General features: G+C 36.8%; 2 protein-coding genes across 3 annotated transcripts; both read left to right on the plus strand.

The window, feature by feature from the left end:
• Positions 1–996: 996 nt before the first annotated feature.
• On the plus strand, positions 997–8576 carry LOC149844373 (aquaporin NIP2-1-like). Its single transcript, XM_089997134.1, has 5 exons — positions 997–1005; positions 1130–1222; positions 4885–4944; positions 7432–7656; positions 8316–8576. Exons 1-5 carry the CDS (start codon positions 997–999, stop codon positions 8574–8576), a joined length of 648 nt encoding a protein of 215 aa, XP_089853260.1.
• Positions 8577–16534: 7958 nt separating this feature from the next.
• Positions 16535–25001, plus strand: LOC149844374 (homeobox-leucine zipper protein PROTODERMAL FACTOR 2-like). 2 transcript variants are annotated; one of them, XR_016429354.1, is made up of 12 exons: positions 16535–16826; positions 17763–17968; positions 18257–18374; positions 18538–18726; positions 18970–19416; positions 19704–19805; positions 19965–20171; positions 21102–21276; positions 21432–21703; positions 22523–22618; positions 22886–23320; positions 24612–25001. XR_016429354.1 is itself a non-coding variant. In XM_089994339.1 (11 exons), the coding sequence occupies exons 1-11, from the start codon at positions 16707–16709 to the stop codon at positions 23252–23254; spliced, it is 2301 nt and encodes a 766-aa protein (XP_089850465.1). In that variant the 5' UTR covers positions 16537–16706; the 3' UTR covers positions 23255–23399. The 2 variants fall into 2 exon arrangements, 1 of the variants encoding a protein (XP_089850465.1); XM_089994339.1 differs by lacking the exon at positions 24612–25001 and having other exon boundaries at positions 16537–16826; positions 22886–23399.
• Positions 25002–27648: the final 2647 nt, after the last annotated feature.

Below are 27648 nucleotides of genomic sequence, written 5' to 3' on the forward strand. Positions count from 1 at the left end.
TGGGTTCGCTCGACTGGCCCGCAAGCCTCAAATCACATTGAATATCTCATAAACCATATTATCTCACGTAAACACACATTTTTATTTCATTGAAATTTCTTTAAAATTCATGGGTTTTATAGTAAAGACTATCAAACCAGGATCTACAAACAGCACACAAACACACAAATGGCATAGAAAATGCATGTCGAACTTCCGCTGGGTTCTATCTAGGAGCATTTTTAGAGTGTTGCAGGAGTGGGCAATGAAAACAGTCACTACAAAAAAAATGCTAATTAGCGACAAAACTTTGCGACGCATTTTTTCCATCGCAACGTTCCGACGGATTAGCGAGAGCAAACCATCTGTCGCTAATTGCGTAAATATTTATGAAATTAGCGACGAAAAACATTTCGTCGCCAAATCCGTCGCTAAGTAGAGACGGATTTGCTACCGAAGTTTTATTTTGCAAAACCCGGAGCACTTAGCGATGGATTGTTTTTTGTCGCTAGTTAGCGACGACGTTTATGATAGAAACAATCCGTCACCCATCCGTCACTAAATGTCGATGTAAAACGCCCTAGGGCATGAATTCATTTTTTTTTTGCTCTCATCCGCACTGCTCTCTCTCTCTCTCACCCGTGCTGCTCTCCGTCGACTGCTCCCTCCCTCTCTTCGACTACCGCCTCCTCCCTCTCTCCGTTGAAACGCTAGGCTGTCAGTGAATCAATGACCCCCGACGAAGGTCACCCCCCTGTTCGGAGGACGACCCACGACAGAAACCCCAGCAAAGGTAAGGGTTAGCACATATTTTTTTTTTTGTTTTCGTCAGGGTTGCTCCCTCCACCGGCGATCGATCATGGCTGTCGGTCGCCAACTTGGACAGTTGGCCTTGACGGTCGGTCGATAGCGACGACGACCGCTGTCAGCCACCACCGGCCTCACGACGAAACCAAAAGGGAAGAAATATCCTTTTGATGTTGTAAACAAGAGCCACCGCCTTCTCGGTTGCAGAAGATGGCTCCGGTGAGGCCGATGGCGGCAATGATTGGTTGCAAAAGATGGCTCCGCCTTCTGTTTAGTTTTTTTTTTCCTTTTTTTGGTTTTAAGGTTGGGGTTTATTTTGACTCATGTATTGGGTGCCTGTTAGGGTGTTGTGTCGGGAAGAGAGGTGCGGAGTTCGTTCCTGAGTCTGAGGCTGATAGATGGCTGTGGTGGTGGAATTACTGACGATTTGCATAAGGTAAGAAGTCTGATCGTGATTTATTTACATGGGAATTTCTCGTAGGTTTTGGTTGCTTGTCTTTGTTTTGTGATTTTTCATTGGTGTTACTAAGTTCCATATCTGCAGACTTCTTTCCATATTTCCTCCATCTGTAGCCATCGTCCATTATTTTGACCTCAGACATTATCCTAAATCCCACCTTAAAGCTCAAATCTACCTTTCTTTTCTTCGAGCCACGAGCGTATTTCCTGAAAATAAATAGGATTAAAAGTTAATCATTTACCGTTTACATATTTATTATCTTAATGACTAATGATATTTAGAGCATCACGAGGTGCTAATTCTTTATGTTTCAGGTTATTTTTTTTTAAATCAGACCCCAATTTATGTGTTTAACATGGTCTATTTGCTAGAAACTGATTCTTGAATTATGTATTTTTTATGAGAAAAATATGATTTTGTTATAAGTCTTGAAATTTATAAAAATTTTGGACCATTGATTTTTGAAGCTTTATAAAAACCTGCTCATATGTTGTAATTAGATCATTGAAAGGTCATTTCCTACTAAACAAACCATGGTGACCACACCTGCAAGCATAGTTGGAAAACTCAGTGAGTCAACTTGTGACTCGAGTTAATTAATTGACTCGTGTTGGCCCCAAACCAATTCAGGGGTGAAGCGTTACGATTTTTCACAAATAAAAAAACATTTGAATTTAAATGGGTAAAAAGGTAAATATGCTACTAATTTTATGCATTACTAAGTTCAGACTTGTTTAATGTTATGTTGATGTCCAAACGGCATTCTTATGAAAGTATCCTCACACAACATCAAAATTTTATGATATTTAAATTATTCTTCATTGAATGGTTGATTGGTTGTTGTTTTGATAAAGTATTGCAAGAACCAAGGGCTCGATATAGTATGTTGGTTTGCTTGTGAATCCTATTCAATATTTAGTTTATAGCTTTGAGCTCTAGATAAGTTGTTGGTGCACGATTAAGTGCCTTGTTGACTGATTTTTTTTCTTTTCGGCAGAGGGTGACTTCATTTTAACATAGTGTCTCTTGCAGATTTCTCAAAGAATCCCTCTTATGCCCCGCCACCCGTGGTAAGTAAGTGACAAAAATAATGCAAATCGGGTAAATACCCGTGGTGAGTAAATGATGCAAGCACATCACATGTTATTTAATTTATTGGATGTAACACTTTATTGTTCACACACTCACTTAGTTGTTGATGTCTAGGACTGCTTTGATGGAGTTTGGAGATCATGCTGAGCATGTTTTTAATGCATGAGAATATAAATATTCTTATTTTTGGAGTACAGATTCCATGTTAGGCATGGTAGTAGTTAGCGGGATATTAGAGTGTGTTTGCTGCATGTACATGTTTGATATTATTTTGATATGAATGATTTGAATGTATTGCAATGTTTGATGTGTCTGTATCCATGCTTGCATGAAGTTATTTTTCATTTGATTATGCTTTCCATGTGAAATTGTATCATAAATTTTTTATTCAAATAAATGTATCGTTATATGTAATTTGATTTCAAATTTATAAATATCCTCGTGATGTGTATAAATATGATGTGACGGTGTATTGCACATGAAAGTTTAAACAAAAAAATTGTTCACAAACAATTATTTAGAAATCATTTCTTCAAGCATTTGATTTAAATGCATAGATAGATTTTTATAAAGTTTCAAAAATCAATGACATACAATTTTTATAAATTTTTGAGGCTCTAAATACCAATTATTTCATCCAAAAGCATTATCCAAGTGTTGATGATGCTAAACATATTTATAGGGTCAGAATTTCAAAAAAAAATATTAAAAATCTATTAGCATGTTTAATTTAACAACCGACCCATTTTGTAGCTTTTCATTTTGTAGGTTTACAAAATTAATAACATTGTTTCAATGTTTTAAGCCCTCTTGGGTGTAGGAATTAGATATATGTTTGTTTCAGTATCTCTATCAGTCTATTTATGTTCATCAACTTGGTGATGTTGATAGGGGGTCACCCCCTGCCTCGCTTGATAGTTAATAGATAAATTAGATATTTGTTTCATCATAGCATTATTAAGATTTTCTTTTATCATGTGATGAAAATATCTGTAATATTATAGGACAAAATGACTGCAAATCGTGAATAAATGTATTGTAGAATAGTTGATAATGAGGCGCCGCATGAATATATGGATGGTGTTGACAGTTTTATTGAATTCATAATGGCAACTGTCAGTACAATGGATCCCACTGGTCGGATCAGATGCCCCTGCACGATGTGTAAGAACAATCGATTTGTAGAACCTCATGGCATTAGACATCACTTATACAGAAAGGGTTTTGTTAGTGGTTATCAAAATTGGACGCTTCATGGTGAAGAATTTTAGAATAATTATGACGCAAGGGCAGATGTGGTGCACGATAATTCATATGTGGACCTAATATTTGATGGCGCAGGACCGAAAATGGGTTCTGCTGTGGGACATAGTGATGCACCAACTGGGGTAGAGGAAGAAGCAACAAACGATGCAGCTAGTACATTCTATGACTTACTTAGAGATGCTGATGAACCACTATGGAATGGTTGCGAGAGTCACACTATCCTGTCTGCAGTTCTTCAACTGCTGAATTTGAAGTGCGAATTTAATTTGAGTCAATCATGTTTTGACCGTCTGTGCTCTATTGTGAAGAGTATGTTGTCCAATTTGATCTGAATGATTTGAATGTATTAAAATGCATTGTATTGATTTGCATATATTAAAATGTATTGCAATGTTTGAATGTCTTGCATGAAGTTTTTTTCAATTTGATCTGAATGTATTGAAATGTATTATATTTATTTGAATATATTGAAATGTGTTGCAATGTTTGAATGTGTTGCTTGAAGGTTTTTTCAATTTGATCTGAATGATTAGAATGATTTGAATGTATTGAAATGTATTATATTGATTTGAATATATTGAAATGTATTGCAATGTTTGAATGTCTTGCATGAAGTTTTTTTCAATTTGATCTGAATGATTAGAATGATTTAAAATGTATTGTATTGATTTGAATATATTGAAATGTATTGCAATGTTTAAATGTATTGCCAGTACATTTTTATTTGTTAGAATATGGTTCATGGAGGACACAGTCGTCGAGCACCCAGTGATAGCCAGTCTGAGCCTTCATCTTCACGGGCTCCTTCGATAGGTATATCATTTAAATAATTATATATTTGATTAGATAAATTTTATATTATGTGAATTTCTAACTTATTGTTCTGTAGGTGCTGTTTCGCCTACACATGACCCACCTACGCCGGATGCAAGATCTTCTCAGTGTGACCCACGACAAGTAATTCAAATAGTGTATATCGATGGTCGACCGTAAGTATTTCATTGTCACTTGTTCAATATTTAACTTATAAAAATTGTATATTGACGGTCGATTGTTAATGTGTATCTTTTCATGTGCAGTGTGAGGTTTGAGCAGCAAGAAGTAATTAGAGGAATTACAAAGTCATTACTGCATCATCTTTCAAGACTGATAGCACAATGAAAAGAGTATCTGAGAGAGGTGTTGGATAGTTTAATTTCCTCATTCATGGTATGCAATAATTTATCATAACAAGCAGTGTTTTATATTTATGTGTGCTAACGTTCTGAAAGTATTTGTAGGCCTCCCATCACTTCGCGAGTGCAAACGAGGAGAAGGACGCGAGGGTAGTGCTGCAGAAGGTAGCTGCCAATCGATTTGCCGACATGCTGCACAATATGAAGACTGCAGCAAAAAAAGCAGTTGGTGGGATAGATGATCCACTATAGTGGAAGGGCCATGGGCCTGCTACTGTCAGGAGAGATTATTGGGAGGGCATGTGTGACAAGTGGGCGAGCAATGATTTTTGAAACCACTCAGCAAAGGCTGCATAAAACCGAGCAGCGATGCCCGATGCACATCTACACACAGGTGGATCTAGGACTTTTTGGAGCCACCAGAAGAAAATGGTAAGTCATCAATATATATATATATATATATATATATATATATATATATATATATATATATATATATATATTGTCAAATTTGTAAGTATTTCTGCATACTTATTAATCAATTTTTTATATCATGTCACATTGCAGGAAGCAGAAAAAGGAAGCATTATGTCTTACAAGGATGTATTTGTTGAAACACATAAACATAAGAGCACGAGAGATTTTGTATCAGAGAAGGCGAGAGCGACAACGATATGTATTTATTGTATTAATAAACATTATAATATACAAGTTACTTTGAATTATGTTATCATAAACATTGTAATTCTTAATTATTAATTTATATTCTAATTATTACTTTGTAGGAGTCATACGAGCAACAAATGATATAACATTATGGCGATGGCTCCACTCAGCATCCGTCTTTTGATCCTGCAGCATGGGTGACTGCTACATGTGAACCCAAAAAGGGTCGTGTATTTGGGTTTGAGAGTAACATGAACACCACATCAGTCGTTGCCTCCTGTAGCCCGGGCTCACAGAGTTCTCCCGCCAGCATCAACTCTTAATGTCTTATTGACCCTGTTATGTCTTGAGATGGTGTTTGTCAGTGTCTTGGGGACAAAATGCAATACTTTTTAAATGAAGTCATTCCCAACCTTATCCGTAATGAGTTGTGCAACTTTTTTCAGGACATGAGAACTTCATCTACATTCAACATGAGCTCAGGTGCCCGTTAGGTATGCATGATTGAATTGCTATAAAATTTTTCTTATAATTTTGTTAATGTCCTTAAGTTTATTACTAGTCTATGTGTCATTCAGCTATTTACTTTGTTGCATTAGATTAAGTGGATTGCATATAATTTATTTCATTATGTTTTGTTTATAAATACTAATATTTTGGTTCTCTTTTGTAGGATGATGAAGATGATCAACATAGAGGAGCTGATGGAGGTATGGAGGAAGGGGAAGATCGAGAAAATGAAGAGGATGATGCCCAAAATCTTGGCGAGGATTAGATTTTTTGTTTAATTTGTTTGACAAACTTGTAACTAATTATAACTTTGCAAGGATTATACTTGGTAGTTAAAGTTGGCTTAACTTAGCATTTCTGTTTAATTTGTATGCATTTTTTATTTGTACTATTTTTTTATAAGCAAGATATATGAATTGTACAAGAAATTTTTCTCGATTTTCAAAATATTTCAATTTTTTTTAAATTTTTTATTATAAATTAGCGATGGATATTATTCGTCGCTACTCCATCTTCAATTTGAAGCAGTCGTCGGTTTGCGACAGAATTTAAGCCGTCGCTAATGTCCGTCACCAATTAGCGATGAACATTAGCGACAAATACTCATCCGTCGATAAATGGTAGCGACGAAAATAGCGACAAATTAAATTTTGTCACTTAACGAAATAGGTTTCCGTTTAACGATGAATTCACAACGTATATAATCTGTCACTAAGTCGTCGCAACATAGCGATGGATTGGTGACAACTAATTTCTGTAGCAATTTAGCGACTGGGGTTATGCGACGGATGCTATCCATCGCTAGTCCATCACAAAATTTGTCGTAAACATGTACAACGACGATTAGCGACGAATATAATTCATCGCCAATACGCATTTTTCTTGTAGTGAGTGACTCATAGCACAAGCAACATAAATCAATGAATTAGGATTTTTGTCAACTTGTGTATCTCACGAATAACCAACTCAACAAATCTATTATAGTTTGCAGCATGTGTTATATGCCAAAAAAAGAAAAGAATGAAGGAAAAGCACAGAAATAGAATATTCATAAAGCTTGTCTTTGTAATAGATTGTTCACTTTTGGTAATGCCTTTGGAAACACTGCCGCAAATATCATAATAAAATTGAGATAAATAAGAAAATATTACAACTTATTGCTTATTTAAATTTTGGTTAAACGGTTGCCACAAAATCTTGATACATTCAATTTATTGTCAATGCTTGTGTCTACGGTTGAAAAATAGGAGAAATAACAGTCTCCTTTTAATTCTGGCATAAATAACTTAAAGCAATACATAAGTGAACGTTTGAACTTGTTGACTGTTATTACTGCTCTAAAAGGCACACAGTGTGAATCTATTCTTATTTCAAGGTGTCAATCCCGAACTCAAAATCTCACAAAAAAACTTAAAAGAGCCTGCAACTTGTCAACAAATGTGACAAGGGTGTAGTTTTTCCCTTTTATATTTTCAGATTACAGCTGAGATAATTGCAACATACATCTTGGTCTTTGTCACTTGTGGCTCTTCTGCATTGAGCACAAGCAAAGGGCAGCCAATCTCAAAACTTGGTGCTTCCATGGCTGGTGGGCTCATTGTCACAGTGATGATATATTCAGTTGGTCACATTTCTGGGGCTCACATGAACCCAGTTGTTACTTTTGCTTTTGCAAGTGTGAGACACTTCCTAGGGAAACAAGTATTCTTTCTCCAATCATATCACCGCATTCTTTCGTCACGTCTTTGCCAAGAATTGGCCAAATAAAAAAAAGAAAAAGACCAAAATTACTTTCTCAAAATACCTTCCTTTATGTGGGCTCCAAAGGCAGTTGGCTTGCTAAAAAACAAGAGTTCGTTAGTTTCAATACTTTAGGTTCATATACAAAAGATCGAGGGATGATCCCACATACTATACCTTCTTCACAAAATGACCACAAGACCATGTTATATTCACTGAATCAACCAACAAGACCAAACCTTGCCTTGACTAGACCAAGCCTATCATATTCACATCCAGCTTTTTAATGGGAGTTTTTCTGAGTATGAAGAATCTCTCAATCAAAACCTCAGATTTGACTATGCAAGACTTAAAACAAGATCTGGTTTGGTTGTCCATGCAAGACTGACTCCTGACATTTCTCTGATTTGCTGATTCTCTCAAAGGCCCAAACCGTGACAAAGAGAAACGTTTTCCCTTCATTATAAGGCTACCCTTTAATGATGCATTCATGGGAGCAAAAAGAGCAAGTTATCCTAATAAACCTGGAAATATGATCATGATTTCTCTTATTGAATCCCAATAAAATAGTAAAAGGGAAAGCATCCAATGGTTTTAATTAACATCTTTATTTTTGGCAGGTTATTAGATATGTAGTAGCTCAGATGACTGGTGCATTATTGGCCTCATTTACACTTCACCTGATGCTAAACCCAATATCTAATACAGGAGTTACAGTTCCTTCTGGTTCTCCAGCACAAGCTTTGGTCATGGAAAAGAATGGTGTAACAAATCATACCTCGTTCTTAAAGTCATCCAGGCCTTTGTCTCTCTCGCGTTCTGAAGCGGCGAATCTCCATCAGAATCAAACAGGGGATCGAGGGGAAAGAAACGAGATATAGAGAGAAGGGGTTATCGTGAGAGAGAGGAAGGAAAGAACAAAATGAAGGGGGGGGGGGGGGGGGAGAGAGAGAGAGAGAGAGAGAGAGAGAGAGTTAGAGTTAGGGCTTTTACGGGGGGAACGGGGGAGAGAGCGAGCGAGGGAGAATTTTGCGTTGGTTTAAATCGAAAAGTAGCAACAGAATTAGCGACATAATTTTTCCATCGCCATTCCATCTCTAATTAGCGACAGTTTCGTGATGGAAAACTTCTATCGCTCATCCGTTGCTAAGCTGCGATAGAGTTTGCGACAGACGTTTTTCATCATAAATTTTTGTCGCTAATTAATGTTTTTCTTGTATTGGGATTTGGCGACAAAATTTTTTTATCGCGAATCCGTTGTTAATTAGCGACGAAAAGTTTTCTGTCGCTAACTTGTGACATAGTTTGAGACATATTTTTTCATCACGAATCCATCGCTAATTAGCGACGGAATTTTTTTCGTCGCTAATTTTGCAAATTGTTTGAATGTTAGCGATGGGTAGTTTTCTCTCGATAATCCATCGCAAATTTGCGATGAAAAAAAGTCATCGCTAATTAGCATTTTTCTTGTAGTGGTATATTAATTGATTAATTAAACTTTAGATATTATTGAAGTTTGAATTTTTTATGTATGTTAATTAGTAAATGTGTATCTTATACATTAATTAATTAATTGAAGTTGTTTATAAATAAAGTTGTTTGAGTCTTTTTTTTAGGAGGATAAATTATGTATATAACAGAGAATGAAGATGTTTGGGTATTGTTTTTTGAGGAGGATGAATTATGTATATAACAGAAAACAAAATTATTTGAATCTTGTTTTTGAAGGAGGATGAATTGTGTATATAACAGGGAATGAAGTTGTTTGAATCTTGTAAGTTGTTGGATATGTGTTGTATTTGTATATTGTGTAAAAAAATATAGAATGAACATGTGTTTGTAATTGGTGAACTTTTGCACCAAAGAGGAATTTCGCAAGGTGCGTGCAAATTTTCATTTATTTTTTTTTAAATAAAAAAGTAAATTCGTAAGGTACATGTTTAAAATCAGAAAGTAAATTCGCAAGGTATGTGTGAATTTTTGTTCATTCTTTTTTATTTAAACAAGAATGAATGAAAATTCTCACATACCTTGCAAATTTACTTTCTTATTTAAAAAACTAAACAAAAATTTACATACCTTGCAAAATTCCTTTCTGGTGCAAAAATTCACTAGTTAAAAACACATATTCATTCCATGTTTTTCACATATTATATACAAATGATTCTCATAAACAAATCAATCACCTGTTACAAAAACAACACATATTCAACAACTTACAAGATTCAAACAACTCCATTCTTTGTTATATACACAATTCATCATTCTCGAAAGACAAGACTCATGCAACTTTATTCATAAACAACTTTAATTAATTAATTAATGTACATAACAAAATTCAAAAAACTTCAATAATATATAAAATTTAATTAATCAATTAATGTATATAACAAAATTCAAACAACTTCAATAATATATAACATTTTAATTAATTAATTAATATACATAACAAAATTTAAATAACTTCAATAATATATAAAGTTTTAATTAATCAATTAATATACACAAGAAAACACAATAAACTTCAATACTACAACCGATTAAACTAGATAATGTACATACAAAAATAAACTAAGGGGCATAATTGACACATGCAACCATTTTTTAAAAAATATGTTTTAACCGAAAAACAATAGTGAAAAACTATTTACCAGAAAACCTAGCCATTGATAACCTTACCAGAAAAAAAACTCAGTTGAGCAACGTTGATGAAGTTGTTGCTGATGGTTTTACCAAAATATTCGAAGAAGATTCACCGAAAAACATCTCGGAAGGCGACCCTTGCCTAATCAGGTCCAAAACCAAATATATGCAGGTTAAGTTATCCGAAGTATGACGTTTCGATGTTACTACAATGCTTTGAATGACATATTAACATGCAATTATAACCTGTATTGTTGTGTGAATGCATGTTTTAAATTTTTAATAAGCATGACATCAGATGACTGAATGAATGCTTTTACTGAATTTTAAGTGCATGTGCATTGAAGTGTGTGACATATAATAATGTATAAATACATTATATAGATCATATTCATTGACTATGAATGAGTGTGTAAATGAATGTGAATGCATTATAATTAACATGTATGTCATGAAAGTGATATTGCCATTGAAACATGCAGGCACTGAGGATGCCTTGCAATGGTGGAATGTTGCATTGGGTTGAGAGCCAAACTTTTTCTTTTTCTAGGCATTTTTGGAATGTACACTAATTTGTCATGTTGGACATTTTAAGAACTATGATGTTAATTTAAATTCATGAGACTGAATTGATCTATTTGATGCAAATGACAAACTTGATTTAAGTTTTGTGTGTGGTATGATAGTTCTGTAACCCGCCCAATTTCTTTAATCAAATTTATTTGCAAATGGTTTTCTGTTGTGATTTTCAAAATATTAAAAGAAAAAAATTCAAAATTTTGGGGTGTTACAGTTGCTCTTCTGGTTATGCAGTTCATGATCTCAACACAATACGATCATCCTTCAAAACTTTCGATCGAGCGAATCGAAAGGTAGATCTTGCTCACATACCAGCATGATGTAGATCCGATTTCAGATCTATAGAAAAATTCTACCAAAACTACAATTACTACTAGTTTTATCTAAAAAATAGGAAACTAAAGGAAAATGCAAGAAATAAAGAAGAAAACCAAAAATTAAGGAAAAAGTGAATAATAGATTTTATCCCATTCAATTGCCCAATTACAAAGATAACTCATCAATATTTGTTAATTAATTTTAAATCCAACAAACTACTTATTCTCATAACCCTCTAAAAAATATAACTTTTAATAAAATCTGGATATGATATAATGATTCAAATACAAAATATCTTAAAGCAAATAAAGATTAAAAAATGCAAATAAATCTGAATGGACCTTTATGGACCCGAGTCTTCTGCTGCTCCTCTCCAGCATCATTTGTCATTCAAGAAGAGGATTTTGTTATGTTGCTTTTGATTTGATAGCTAGATGTAACAAAATTATAGCATTTGCAAGGTGTTGCAGTGATCAGTCTCGAGTACTTTGTAAAGTATTCGAGCCACACAAAACACAAAAAATCACTCCATGTGCAAGGGATTTTCACGCAGCGATTTTTTGTGTAAAATATAGAAATCGCTGCTGCATGCACAGCGTACCACGATTTTCTGTGTTGTATGCGGCCTAAGTACCTTGTAAAGCACTCGGATATTAGGGCCCAACCACTGGATCTGCTCCTTATTTTCCAAGGGGAACCCTCTCTAAACCGTCCACCAAATGAGTGGCATGATGGAAACCCTACAACAAATCATGTTGGTTTTTGGACCTGGGGGTGTCAAAACACAAGAAGGGTCTAAACTTTTTTTGATATCACCGATTCCTCTATGAATGCATGCCCCTTCCGAATTCCCCTTTTTATGGTTTCCAAACATGGGAGAGTTGAATTTGTTGATGTTTGAGGGATTCCCTTGGTATATATAATGCTCCATTCTTGGTGACATTTGATGCATGCTACAATTTAACAATCAAATTACTATAGGTCATTGATTATTGCCTTTTTCTGTTTCAGATCAGATGGGTCTCTTCCTCCTAAGAATTGCCACTTAATGAGCTTCATTGTCCATGACTTTTTGGACCAAGCCTAAAAACGTGGACTTGGACTGTCTATAAGATCTTTGACAAATCCCTCAAAGAAAAAAGAAGGAAAGACCAAGATTGGGACAACAATAACTGGCAAGGGACCCAGATTTTGACTATAATACTCGGCAGGTCATTTCAACTCCAACGGCTTGGTCAGAGTTGGTCGTCTGGATTATAGCTCGGGTACAGTCCATAGTGACAAAAATTTTAAACGGCAAAATTAATAATGGCAGCAAAATTTTCGTGAGAAAGTGAAATTGTTTTTAACTTTTCATTGCATTTTTATCCAAAAAAATAATGGCAAAAATAAGTTAAAAATTAGAACAAAAATATGCACAAAAACAACAAAGGGTGAGAATTATAATAAATTCCCAAAGAAATAGTTGTTAAAAACGTAACCATCATGAGAAAATTATGATATTTTCATTTGAACGATAATATAATGACTTTTGAAAATATTGTGATATTTTGGCCATATGAAACGGTGACCAAAATATCACATTTTTTTTTAGGATAATTTCAAGTCATCGCCAACTATGTGGTAGACATAATAAATTACCTCCATGAATTTGTAGAGCACTCGGGCCTACTAAACCAAAACCTTCAAAATGGTTATACCAAGCTTTAGGGGAAGGACAGTGCCTCCTTTCATGTTAAAGACAGCTGTCTGAAGAGTCCAAGCACAAGGAAATGGGGCTTTCCAAAGTCCCTGCTATGTTAATTTTTTATTGTAAGATTCGAACCTGCGACCCATCGGTTAAGAGAGTGTGACCTAACCATTCAGCTATCTCATTTGACTCCCTCCCACATGTCAATCGTAAAAGCAATTAAAGAAATGGCAGTTTTATACATGGTTTACAGTGACTACATGAATTACTTGGGAGTTTGAACTCCTATTAACCCTATCCAAACATTCCCATTACAGCACACTTTGGAAGAGAATCAATATCTTTGTAATAGATTTTCAAAGATGCCCCTCAGCAACTGACACTCAAGTGTGATTGCTTGTACAAGTGCGATTGCTTGTAGAAACTAGAAATGATTATCTTTCCATGGTTAAATGGGCTATGGATGTCGTGTCAGAACTTGGTCCTTCAAAAAAGAAAAAGGCTCTGAAACAATAAAAAACATTCATTTCCAAATGGAAGCTGAAGAGGATAAGTTCTTAACTAAATGATGAACAGATCATAGAATAAGTGAGATTTAAAAAAAAAATCATAAACATTATATTTCTGATTGATTCACAAACATTAAATAAAGTTAGTTTAGAAGAATACCAAGGTTGACTGCATTTATCCATTGCTTTAAAATATAACAACCAATGTTAATGAAAAAACCCCTTAATGAAGCACTCTCAAGTGCCAAACTAAGGTATGCACTTATGGGGACACATCTTCTAAACTTCTCTTCAACTTTTCTTTAGCAACATAGTGATAATGATTATGATCACCATGATTAGGATAAACAACAACCACTAAGATACTATGTTTGGGAGCCTTGCAATTGGATGGAAACATGGTTTTAGTGTGTTGCCAAAAGATCATTTTTGCCAATGTGTGATGTTGAGAGATGGAGTTGTCAAAAACATCCACTTGTGAAAGGTTTTGAAATGTGGCCAACACCAGTCCCAATGCATTGTTTCAGCAATGCCACTGTTCCAAACAACAAGAGAGTATGACAGCATGGCGGAAACCGCAACACAACCTCATATTCAAGCCTCCCAAACATAGCCTAAAAAATAATAAATTTCAATTATTAGGACATGTGAATTGAATGAATAGTGCCATAAATAAATACAAAGCCCTTAAAACCCTAATTCCAAGCACAGCAGAAAACTCTCATATCCTAACCCCAAAAACCTAATCATGTGGTTACATTTGGGTGATATTGATTTATTGCAAATCAGTTACACTCATCTCTTATGTCATCCATATCATGATACCCCTGATTGGGATTCCATTGATGCAAGTTGTTTTGATCAATTCGGACTCCACAGAATTTTCATGTACCACTGATCTTTTAAATTCTCTTGTTGTGCACTGCTCCTTGAACTCATCTATACTATGATTTTGATGTTGTAAATACAAGCAATGCTTTCTTCTTATTATTAAATAAATAAAGACTACCGGTTCTATTCTAGTTAACTATGAAACAAATGAGGTGTGCATCTGAATTATGAGGCATTGTTAGGTATGCATAGATGATGTTAAAAATATAATGGTTGCTGATTTTGCAAATAACTCTTTATAAGAACATAAATAGAAACAAAACTTCCAAACAGGAAAAAAGAAGTTGAAAATAAATATGAAGTCATAAACAGAACTATGATATCTATAAATACCTCCAAATACTGCTTAGGAATGCCAAAATCCTGGAATCCCAGCTCTAAAATCCTAACTATGGGTGGGTTGGATATTGCATAACGATCCTACCATCATTCCAATGCTAATGTGATTTGAGTACTTGTGGAAATGTATCTTTCTGGCATCTATAGTACCATATTTGTGGAAATGTGATCATCAAGGGGGAGGGGTCCCTTGAATTATCCAAAAAAAATAAAAGGTCCTTTCATGCTGCATTCTACCTCAATATCAAAAAAGTGGTCTATATCCAAATCGTTGTTTTTATGGTACCTAGCAAACGTCCCATCAGAGAGAGAGAGAGAGAGAGAGAGAGTCTAATGATACTAAAGTGCGGCACTTCGTTATAGTATGGTCCTGGTTTTACAAAAAACAAACAAACTAACCAGTGCAGTATGAATGATTTATTGTTTCCATTTGTTTTATTGGGTCCAAACAAACAACATACTAACCAGTGCAGTATGACTGATTTATTTTTTCCATTTGTTATATTATGTCCAAAGAAACATATTCCCGAAGCGATTGCTTATTATATTGTAATGTAGGCCAAAGACTTCTCTCTAGCGTTAAAGGGATGTGAATTGATGTGTACATCCTTCAAAACCAATCATGGAGTGCCGTTGCCTCTTGAAATAAACTGATTAACTTCGAAAACAAACCTTGCAAGAAACTAATAGTCACAAATATTGGTTTCCAGTATGTTGTAATTTTAATGCAACAAATTCTCAATATGTCAAAGTTCATATAAAATCATGCTAAATTTGTTTTTGAAAGAAATAATATCACTATAAATTCAATTTATCACATGCTAACCACTACTTCAACACAAAATTTTTAGAGCCCAAGCATTTTTTTTTTTGCATTTTCAAATGTTTTCTATATTTTTATACTATTTAATTCCTTTTTTTCCCCAAGTTTTAGTTAATATTTTGCAAAAAAAATAAAATAAAAGGACATTGTGACATCTTTCTTGCTGAAGAGATTATCATTACGAGATTTTAATGTGCCTGAAAACATTTACCATGATTATGCCTTTGGAGTATTCAAAACAAATGTACCATGATAGCTTCAATCAAACCTCTATTAACAATGAAAAGGCATGTTTTCTTTCACAAAAAAGAAAGAAAGAGAAAGGCATGTTTAAATTTTCTACTACTATTGCCTTCGTTCAAATGAGAAAATGTTCAGTAAATAAAAGCTATTATGGCTTTAACGCTTCCACTATACTGCTCACTCTCTCTTTCTCTCTCTCTCTCCACGCACACACACACACACACGTGTATATATATATATATATATATATATATATATATATATATATAGCCATGGAAGCAAGGCATGAACATAATAACCAAGCCGCGTCTGCGTGAGCGCAGTGAGCATTTATTGAGAGATTGCAGAGGGAAGGTGAGGCTGAAAACTTGAAAATTTATTACTGGAATCGCAGTCGATTAGTAATAAGAAAAGAAAATGAAGTAAATAGGCGCAATACTTAATGCTAGCGACGTAAATGCTGTTGCTGTTGCTGCTGCTGCTCTCTCTCTCTCTCTCAAGAAAATTGCAGATTTGCAAGTTTTGCTCCGATTCTTCGTCCATGCCACGATAATAGGCCATTTGTCCCTTAAATTCCACCCAGGCATGTTCTGTAAATTTTAGATTTACAAATATAATACGTGTATTATCCTTTGACAGATAGTAGCAGCAAATTTGCTCCCAAATCTTATTATTATTAAAGCTCTCTCTCTCTCTCTCTCTCTCAAATTAAATGCATCCTCACCTCTTGGTTTTACCCCCTCCTAACCCTTTCCTTTCCTCTCCCACTTCACTGTCAAGGTTCACCTCCCTTTGAACCCTCTCACAGAGAGAGAGAGAGAGAGAGAGAGAGAGAGAGGAGGAGGAGGTGGATCAAAACCCTGCCCATCAGAATCTCATATAATGTTAAAGGCAAAATCCTGACGCTGTTGTTGGTTCTCTCTTTGTGAAACAGCCAGAACTGCACCAACAGGGCTCTCCTACCAGGACTCTTCCGATGAATGATGGCCTGCTTTACAGAAAAATGGATGTGGGTATGAACGAAAACCTGGATTCCAGTTGGGTCTTTGATAATCACCCATGGGTGGGTCCAGTTTTGAAGAAAACTCCTTCGTCAGTAAGTATCACATAGAGAGAGACAAAGAGTTGTTTCTGTGTTCTTCCTTCTCTTCATGTTGTTTTCTTGAACGGCTTTAGAATACCTGGGGGATCTCCATGCACTTTTTTTTTGGTAGATGGTAATTTATCTACACGTTTTCCCTTCCCCGAGATAAGTGTGTGGTTTTGAGGGCGGTTTGTGAGATCTGTTTTTCATGGGTGGTGTCAAAAAGTCAGTCTCCATCGTCAACCCTAGTTCTGGTTGTCTTACACAAAAAATAAAAAAAGGTAAAAAGTAGGAATTTAGGGAGCAAAAACTTTATTGTACCTCTGTCTGCTTAGTACTTGTTAATCATGGATTTGCTCCACAGATTCTAGTGAAACCCCGTTAAAAATGTATAAAGTATTAAAATAAAAGTAAATACCCTCCATAACCTAAGCCTAAATCAGAGAGAGAGATGGCCGGAATAATTGTTCCGGCAAGGCATGCTGTGCCTAAGATGACGAGTCAATCTCAAAGAGGGGTCGGATTTGGGTTTTCGACTATCACACCGACGCAGGTCAGAAGCTCTCTCTCTCTTACAAACCCCCCAAAAAACAAGGAAAAGGAGGAAAGAAAAGAGAAAACATTCAAATTAAAAGATAAGAACAATTCATTCTTCTATGCTCCCTGTGAAACGTGAACATTTGTCATTCCTCGGAAAATAAAAAGGCCCATAAGAAAACTTTCCTGCATACCTAATTTAAGGAATCCATTTTGGTATGCGAGAAACGCGTAAAAAAATTCACCACTGCACCCCTCACCTTCTCCTGCTTCCTATCATCTCTCGACTGCCTTGTTTGTTTCCTTTTCTTGGTTTGATTTGATATATATTGGATCCCTTTCTTTGTTTCATATACATGAATATGAGGGGAAAATGAGAGGAAATCTGAAGGATGTATGGGTGTATTTCAGCCGAACCTGATGGATGGACTGCTTGACATAAGCCATTCAACAGAGGGTGAGATGGCCCTTACCAAGATGAGAGAAGATGAGTTCGAGAGCAAATCAGGAAGTGAAAATCTTGAGGGTGCCTCTGGTGAGGATAATGATCAGGACCGCCGGCCCAAGAAGAAGAGATACCATCGCCACACACAGCACCAGATTCAAGAAATGGAAGCGTAAGAGACAGTACCCTCCCATATTATTTCTATAAACACATGCAAATCCTTCACATTCAGTTTCTTATTTTGGTTTTTAGTTAGCAATTTGACGCTTCCATTTCCCATTTGTTTATTTATCTCTCAAGTCAGCTAAAAAAAATACCATAGTCCATTTGTTTGTAATTTTTTTTTTAGTTTTTTGTGTGCAAGAGTCGGTCTATGCATCTCTGAAACATAGAAAACGGATATTTTACAGAGTAAGACATCAAAACAAAATTGGATGCAAATATTTGTATGTTTGTGCAGTTTTTTTAAAGAGTGCCCACATCCAGATGATAAGCAAAGGAAAGAGTTAAGCCGGGAATTGGGTTTGGAGCCCCTCCAAGTAAAGTTTTGGTTCCAAAACAAGCGCACCCAAATGAAGGTAAAACATGCAAAATGGCAAGTATTCAAAAAAAATAAATTTGTAGACGTTAGTGACTAAGAGAGTAATATATGGAAGGAGAGTATCTTGGGGAGACTATTTTGCTAATTGTTTGTTAATTTTTTTCCTCTTTCGGACTGATCTTTACTTTTTTTTGCTGCAGACACAACATGAGCGCCATGAGAATTCACAGCTTAGAGCGGATAATGAGAAGCTGAGAGCTGAGAACATGAGGTACAAGGAAGCACTAAGTAATGCTTCCTGCCCCAACTGTGGTGGCCCTACCGCTTTGGGTGAAATGTCATTCGACGAGCAACACTTGAGGATTGAGAATGCTCGTCTCAGAGAAGAGGTAGTGAAAGTGAAATTTATTAACATTGACAACTGAACACCATGGTTGTCCAATACAACACTTAAAACATCCATCTAGTAATGCAATTGAATGAATATGGCAATCTCCTATTCATATGGAAAGTACAATATCATGGACAAATTGTCCACTAAAATTATATGATTTTTCATGCACAACTATGCAAGGTAAGATGCATGATCTAAATTAATGAAGTCCACACTATGCTTTTTTTTTCACTCACAGATTGATAGGATTTCGGGAATTGCTGCCAAGTATGTTGGGAAGCCCATGGTATCGTACCCACCATTGTTGCCGCCTATCTCTCGCTCTTCTCTGGACCTTGCAGTTGGGAACTTTGGGGTTCAACCAGGCATGGGAGGGGACATGTTTGGAGGTGGGGACTTGTTGAATAAGCCTATGGCAGGACAGTTTGAAACAGAGAAGCCCATAGTTATAGAACTAGCCGTTGCTGCAATGGAAGAACTCATGAAAATGTCACAATTGGGTGAACCCTTGTGGATTCCTGGCAGCGTCGACAACTCGACCGAAGTACTCTGTGAAGAAGTATACCTTAGAACATTTCCTCGAGGGATTGGGCCTAGGCCCTTGGGTTTGAAATCTGAAGCCTCACGAGAATCGGCAGTTGTGATCATGAATCCCACCAACTTGGTTGAGATCCTCATGGATGTGGTAAGAATTACAAGATTCCTTAGGTGCTTATATGAAATATGAGCTACATTATTCCAATGCATGCAGCTTGTTTTACGGAAATTCTTGGTGGTTAATTAATGGTAAAAAAACGTGCAATGAGGTCTGAAGAGCAGAATGGTCATAGATTGTTTTGCAGCAGTACAGGTTAATTCTGATTAAATTTTTAAGCTGATATACTTACACAAGCTGACACTGCGACCCAAGTATATATTGCTCGGTCTCTGTGGCTATTGTAATTAGTAACTGCCGCTTTTTCTTGTTCACAGAATCAGTGGTCAAGTGTGTTCTTTCACATCATTTCAAGAGCACTAACGTTGGAGATTTTGTCAACTGGAGTTGCAGGAAATTGGAATGGGGCACTACAAGTGGTATCTCTCTCTCTCTCTCTCATTTGATTTTTAGGGTTTTCATATCATACCTTTGTTAGACTTTCAAAGGGGGAAAATAGTAAAAAACGGTTTGTCATCTAGCTTTCCATTGACTTTATAAAGCAAGAACCAAGAAGTTGTAATTAATCACTCTAACAGATGTCAGCTGAGTTCCAAATGCCCTCTCCACTAGTACCTACTAGAGAGAGCTACTTTGTTAGATACTGCAAGCACCATCCAGATGGAAGTTGGGCGGTTGTTGACGTCTCCCTGGATAGTATACGCCCCAGTGCCCAGCCAGTATTGAGGTGTAGAAGAAGGCCATCCGGATGTCTAATCCAAGACATGCCTAATGGTTACTCTAAGGTTAGAAACAATGAAGCAGTTTTTTTTCCAATTTATTTAGCAAAATGCATGCGCACATGCGCATGAACATTTATATGCGTATTCTTTCGTTCATTTTTCTTAATTTTGATGCTCAAGCTGAAGATTTGGAGTTGGAGATTATTGTTATTATGATTTAATTGTCCAACTTATATTTCAGGATGCTTTTGATGTTGAATTGAAATGCTTGCACTAATTCTCTGACATAGATAAACTAGATCATGCAGGTGCCGTTAAACCTGGTTTCACAGTTTAACGACAACTAACTACAAGTCTGGCGCATATGCAAATAAGACACGCACACATGCATGCAGATACACGCGTTGGTGCATATCTGTTTCCCCCCCACCTCCACAAGTTTAATTTACAACAATTTTTTCTTTCCGTCGATGCATGAAGAATGTGTGTGTCAGCAAGAGGCATGAGAGAGAGAGAGAGGGCAGTGCGTGTGTTTGCGCGCCCACATGCACGGGCATGAGTTTGCATGTATTCGATTGAACAAGCATGCACTCATGGGAGTACTTGAGCATAAAGATACACAAGCACTCGTGTGCAAAATGCATGCCAAGACGCGCGTTCATCATATGTTTTTTTTTTAACAAATTGCATGTATCCATGAAATAACGTATGCGCTTGTGTTTCGTGCATTTACACTCGCTTTTTTTTTGTTTTGTTTTTGGCAAGTTCGTTAAACCGCACTCATGAGTGCATCAACTATGTGTTTGTCAATTTCATGTTTCAACGTTATATATCTGTATAATATAAAGCCTGACAAACAAAACCAAGTTGTTTAATTCCATACCAAACACGAAATTGTATCTGCATTCATAGTTTTTTTTTTTTTTAATATGCAACCTTTTCTAATTTGACTGTTTCTTTTACCGTGCATAATGGACTCTTGTAAAATTACAGGTTACTTGGGTGGAGCATGTTGAGGTTGACGACAGAGCAGTTCATAACATATATAGGTCGTTGGTCAATTCTGGCCTGGCCTTTGGTGCAAAGAGATGGGTAGCGACCCTCGATCGACAATGTGAACGACTGGCCAGCGCCATGGCTAGTAACATCCCTCCAAGAGATGTTGGTGGTATGCAATGAACCGTAAAATTCATAAAGTTCCAAATTTCGTTGTTTCTTTTGCACCATTAAAGCATGCATGGATAGTCTCCATAAAAGAAATATACTACGAAGTGGACATTTTTCTGCAAATTGGTATCTTGGTTTTCTGTGTTTCTTTTTCAGTTATAACGAGCCCAGAGGGGAGAAGGAGTATGCTGAAGTTGGCAGAGAGAATGGTTATAAGTTTTTGTGCGGGTGTGAGTGCGACTACAGCGCACACATGGACTACTCTATCAGGAAGTGGGGCCGAGGACGTGAGGGTCATGACTAGAAAGAGCATTGGTGATCCAGGAAGGCCACCAGGCATTGTTCTTAGCGCAGCTACTTCCTTTTGGCTACCTGTCCCACCAAAGAGGGTCTTTGATTTCCTTCGAGATGAGAATTTCAGAAATGAGGTACTGTCTATCCTTTTTTCTATTTGTGAATAGAGCTAGCATGTCTTCTTTATTTTGAAATAAACATAACGTTGGTATAGAGAGATAACAATTATCTGATTTCCATGGGCGTCTCCCCACTGCACAAGTCGACGCCCAGCATATGGCCCAGGGAGGGGTCCTAGCCTACACCACTCGCATGACGACTGTAGGTATGGCAGACGTACTGAGCCAGCACGACCAGGTCTTCGTGTCTGGTGTGGTTTCTTCTGGTTATAGATTGGAAAAGAAAATGATCAGATCCATGGCACAAGTTGCCATCCACAGGTTGCTGTAGTTGTCATCTTAGAGAGAGTCATATATGGATTCAGAAGGCATTACATGTATGTAATGCAACGTTAATACAAGTATGCATATTGTGTGTTGGCATTGAGTCTCGATGCATGTATTGTTCATATTGGATGGCGTAAAACATGTCTAACATTGTTTGCTTTCTGTTGTTTTCATGGTCAGATGTAGCTTCTTGTGAGCCACTAAAACACAGAAAATCGCTTCATGTCACGCACGGTGTTTTTTCGTGCCGAGTACTTTGTTAAGTGCTTGGCTCGATCATTGGATCTGCGAACACTGTGCTGTTGCTTATTATTTTTCTACTTTTGAGTGATGTGATTGTCTTTATCTCTGAGAAAGAAAAAAAAAGTATGTGAAACATGCGAAATGAATCATTTGGTAAAAACATAGACGTGCTGATTCAAGGGAAAGCAGATAAAAGCCTACGCCTTGAGAATGGCCAGAAATTTGTTCCAGATAACTAATCTTTTGTATTGCGTGCTGTAACAGTGGGACATTCTTTCAAACGGTGGATTAGTACAAGAAATGGCCCATATTGCCAATGGCCATGATCCAGGCAATTGCGTCTCACTTCTACGAGTAAATGTAAGTTAATTCTGCAGCATCATTTTATCTCTGATGCGTAAACATAGACATATATCTTAAGGTCTCAGGGATAAAATGCCAACTGCATCATTTGAAATAGGATTCTTGCAGAACCATCTAGCCGTTGATTGGATGGCCAGCATTGAATGTATGATGGATGGAATCCATCCTATTTCAAATGTTGGGATCCGTGTTCACATTAAAGGAGTATTCAACTGCAGAGGGTGCAAGAATCTAAAATAACATTTTCCGCTTATTATTTTTCAGAGTACAAATTCAAACCAAAGCAACATGCTTATATTGCAAGAGAGCTGCACGGATGCATCAGGGTCGTATGTGGTCTATGCACCAGTAGACATAGTGGCCATGAATGCCGTCCTAACGGGTGGGGACCCAGAGTGTGTGGCCCTTCTGCCCTCAGGGTTCGCCATAGTGCCCGATGGGCCCACCACCCAGACTGGAGGAGAAATGGGGTCCACTGGAGCAGGGTCCCTCTTGACTGTGGCGTTTCAGATATTGGTCGATTCGGCTCCCACTGCAAAGCTCTCTCTAGGATCAGTGGCAACCGTTAACAGCCTCATTGCGTGCACCGTCGATAGGATTAAGGCCTCTGTTACATGCGAGAATAATGCATGAACTCAACATAAAGTTCATGCATGGAAGCCCTATGCTTTGTTTTGATTCTCATATCTGCAGTGACAGGTAAAATTGAGTTTCTTCTTTTCTTTATATACCGATTTCTATATGATATACATATATGCAGAAATGTGTTTTCATTTCATGTATGTGTTCACATCAATACATGTACGCATGAAACTTTCCTAGGGTTTCTTCAGAATAAGCGTTAGCACGTTCATTTACTTGTTGAAAAAAAGTTGGAAATTTACACCTGCCCGGGTTGCCCGATCGAGTGGTACCGGGTCTGGGGAGAAGGTGCTGACCTCTTCATCCCAATGTAAAAGGGTGCCTTTCACCGTAAAGGCTTGGATGTCGCTGAACCCAACCCAGAGATTACCTGCTTCGGCGGAGAACTTTGTCACAAAAAATGACGAATTTGATTGGCTTGGATAAGGTAGGGTGGCCATGGAACGAGAGTACACAAAACCTTCTTGTGAAGAGTGTGACGATTTTTTAGTATTTCTCAATCTTCTTTGAAAATTGTGCACATTCTTGTTTGAGAAATAGGCTGGCAGGTGTTTTTGAAGATGAATATTGAAACTATATTTAGTTGTTTCTATATATTGAAACTTGGTGTTTGCTCGAACGTTTAATTTAATTGGTGCTCTTCATAGGTAGTAAGAGTCAACCGACCCAAACTACTAGAAGAAGAATCAAGAAGTGTTCAAGAGTGCCTTTAACATTTTCAAGCATATAAGGGTATATCTTTTATTTTTTTTTCTGATAGTCAAGCTGGGGTTAGGCAGACTCCTACCAGATATCTCTTAAGCGCCCCCCCCCCCCCCCCCCCCCCCCCCGCCCGTGTCAGAAGGATTCGAACCTGGCCCTTCAGCCTGGCACAGGACCCCGCTTACCACATGGGTAGGGTATATCTTGTTGTATGTTAGAGAACAGTCCTTCATTGCTCTTGCCTTGTCAATTACGTAAACTGGTTCAAGGATCTTTACCACAAGGTTTATGTTAGTCCGTTTTTTATAGTAAAAGTTTTCCAAGTTTTCACCCCTCCCCTTTCCCCACTATTTACGTGGTCAAGGTCCAAAACTGTCAATTTTGACACAAGGCACATAACGTGGTTAGGGCTAGTTGTTATTGGTACACACATTCACTTTTTCTTTGACCATGTGTGCTTCCGCATGGTTTATTTACCAAGGTCGAATCAGGGAGTGGTCACTTTCTCATTACTTTTTTTTAGGGTTAGGGTTTGGGGCTAGGGTTGAAGGGAAAAGTTTGGTTCTCATAATTTCCATTGAAACTTGTGCACTTTTTGTCATTTTCCTCGGTTTGACCTATTGACTCTCTTTGATTGCTTCTGCAGTTACGGGTGGCGAAAACCGTGCTAATAAAAAAGAAAGTAGGAAGTCAAGAACGCACCTTGGATGCACCTTGCCACGTGGTGTTGGGCCTAAAGCGTGCACATGCACCACCATGCAAGGGTATTGGTTCGGGTATTGACTTTCCCATCAAAAGTATTGTTACTGCTCTGACGGTCTGACCTTTTAGGGCTAAAAAAGCAAGGCTTTTTCATCTTATGGAGAATTAGGGTTTAGGGATATATGCGTCATTTTGTAGTTTGTACTTCTCTTGCTTGTTTTCCTTCTATGTCTTATTTGTTTGATGTCTAACAACTGGTGCCGAGGAAGCTTTTGGTTTTGACTTCATTGGAAGGAAAGTAAAGTTTGTGGAGCTTTTGATAGGGTTCGTTCAATCTCTCTGTTTGTTTGTTTTTTATTTTCTATCTTTCTTTTTATGCGAAAAGGTACTCCGTTAAAAAATGATTGTTCATGACCCTGAGCCTTTATTGACTTCTTGGAGGATGGCCAGTATAACTTGGAGATGGAGTTGAGTGTAACGTCTCCACATATTGAAGTTGGAGGCGGTTGGGGACTTGACTTGACTTTTAGCTCATGGTTCAACTCGATTAATTAGCCAAATTGTTTTGGCAAAGCAAACTTACTGTTACAAATTATGTTTACTGTTTGGGTGCCTCTAAAAATAGGAAAAGTCTATTTTCAAGTTGACTAGATGTCACAAGTTCAAAACTCAGGAGTGGCATTTCTTATTGTAAGGTCGAAACTTAATGTAGTTTTGGATGAGAGGGAAGGACCACAAAGGTTTTACCAATCGGAAGCCAGCTAATGTGTGGTCTGTGATCAAGAGGTTTTTTCTTAGATTACTTAAAAAAAATACCATTTAAGTGGGTCAACCTTGCCTAGTTAGTTTGTTTGAAGACCGACTCTTACTTTATCTCAGCTCGCTAGGTATTCTTTTGGATCCATACATGAAGAAATCTAATCCATTCCATGGAGCACAACCGTGCTGCTCTTGCTCGTTAGGACTTGACCAAATTCTCATGAGTGAGGTTGGAAAACAAGCCAAGTCACTTGTGCTTGACTCATATATATAAAGTGATCGTTCAAACTCAAAAACTAGACTCAGTAAGCTGAATATGAATCATAGGTACTCCACTCGACTTGGCTTGACTCATAGAAGCTCTTTAGTTCTTTAAGAAACATATTTTACACAGGATGAGGGGTTAATAGCATCGATTTTTCTCACCGTTATTGCTCTATTTATGGTCACCATTGACCTATAACGGCGAGAATAAATCACTAAAATAAAACGACATTTGTTGACCAAGAACAACAACATTTATAGGTTATCGTTAAAGGGTGAATCAATACCAGCAAAGAATCTCTCCGAAACTAGAAACACTAATACCGACAAGGTATCCTATAATGATGAGGTTGTTTTAACAACGAGATGCCTTATAATGGTGAACTAGAGATCTCACTGTTATAAGCTACCTATAGGTTATAACATTCTTGTCTCACCGTTATAGCTTATAATGATGAGCATTAACTCGTTGTTGTAGCCTATAACAGGGAGAATTAACTCGTCATTATAGGCTGGCTATAACGGTGAGTCAGGGATCTCGCCTATAACAGGGAGACAAAAATATCATCATTATACTGTATAAACATGCAAATTGAAAACTAAAAATTAATTTTGAAAAGTTATTTTTACATTTAAATACATTCATTCAACAAAAACTTCAAATATAAAATTCAAATATACATCCTCAAACATTCACCTCAAACATATATCCTCAAACACTCAACACACTTTAAACTATTGACATATACTTCAAACATAAATTAAACAAAAACTTCAAATACACTAAAAAACCAACATACACTTCAAAAATGCAAACCCCCCTACATCCTCTCTAAGCATGCAACAAACACACTTTAAATACAAACCCACTACATCCTCAAACATTCATCTTAAAACATACATTCTCAAACATTCACTTTATACATACATCCTTAAACATTCAACACACTTCAAATTATTGACATACACTTCAAACATACATTAAACAAAAACTTTAAATATACTTCAAGAAACAAGCATGCACTTCAAAAATACAAACCCCCCACATCCTCTCCAATACTACAATAAACATACTTCAAATACAAACTCACTACATCTTCTCCAAGCCTGCAAAAAACACACTTCAAATATAAACTCTTTATATTTCAATTCATCCCCTCCAAGCATTCAACAAACATATATTGTAACGCCCTAGATTTCCAAAACAAAATTAAGTTTAAATTTTCATGATTTTTTTTCTTTGTAGCGAAACTTAGAAAAGCTATTAGCAGCAGAATCAGACGATAATGAGTCGTCAATTTTAGAAAACTTCAGGCACATTACAGGTATGTGGCCAAGCAACTCATTGACCACAAAAGTGTTCTATTTTATCGAAAACCACATGTTTATTACAACATCACTGCTTGAAAAATCATTATAGGTTCAATAAAAGGAAGCAGTACAACTCTGTCTAGAGAAACCCTGAAAATCGATGCTGCTTTGCTCTGCATATCGCAACGCAGGTTTAACACCTGAAATCCTCATAAAACAGGGTCAGAACCACTGATGGTCTGGTAAGCAAGCAATCACATATCCATTTAACTCGAGTAAATGTGTTGACCACTCAGGGTCGCAATTCGCAATAATGATGCTCAAGCCTCCACGACTTAGCGTATATCACAAGAGCCTTCTCAGAGCTATGAGTTGAACATCCGCTCAAGTATCCACGACTTAGCCTTGACCTCTTTCGGGTCTCAAAGGAATGTCTAGCTTAAGTCTTTATACTTGACACATCTGTATCCCACGCATCTAAGGACAACTTCTCGAGCTTCGCTTAATCGTGCGGATACAACACGGGTCTTTGCCCAGTCAGTCCAATCGTATACCGATCATGACACCTTCACAAAGGTTATGCATGACTGACTCAACAATATTCATCCACTTATACATTCAAGCATCGCTGAACCTAGAGCTAATGC

This window comes from Nuphar pumila, chromosome 2, assembly GCF_984573655.1.
Source record: "Nuphar pumila chromosome 2, dmNupPumi1.hap1.1, whole genome shotgun sequence".
NCBI lineage: Eukaryota > Viridiplantae > Streptophyta > Magnoliopsida > Nymphaeales > Nymphaeaceae > Nuphar > Nuphar pumila.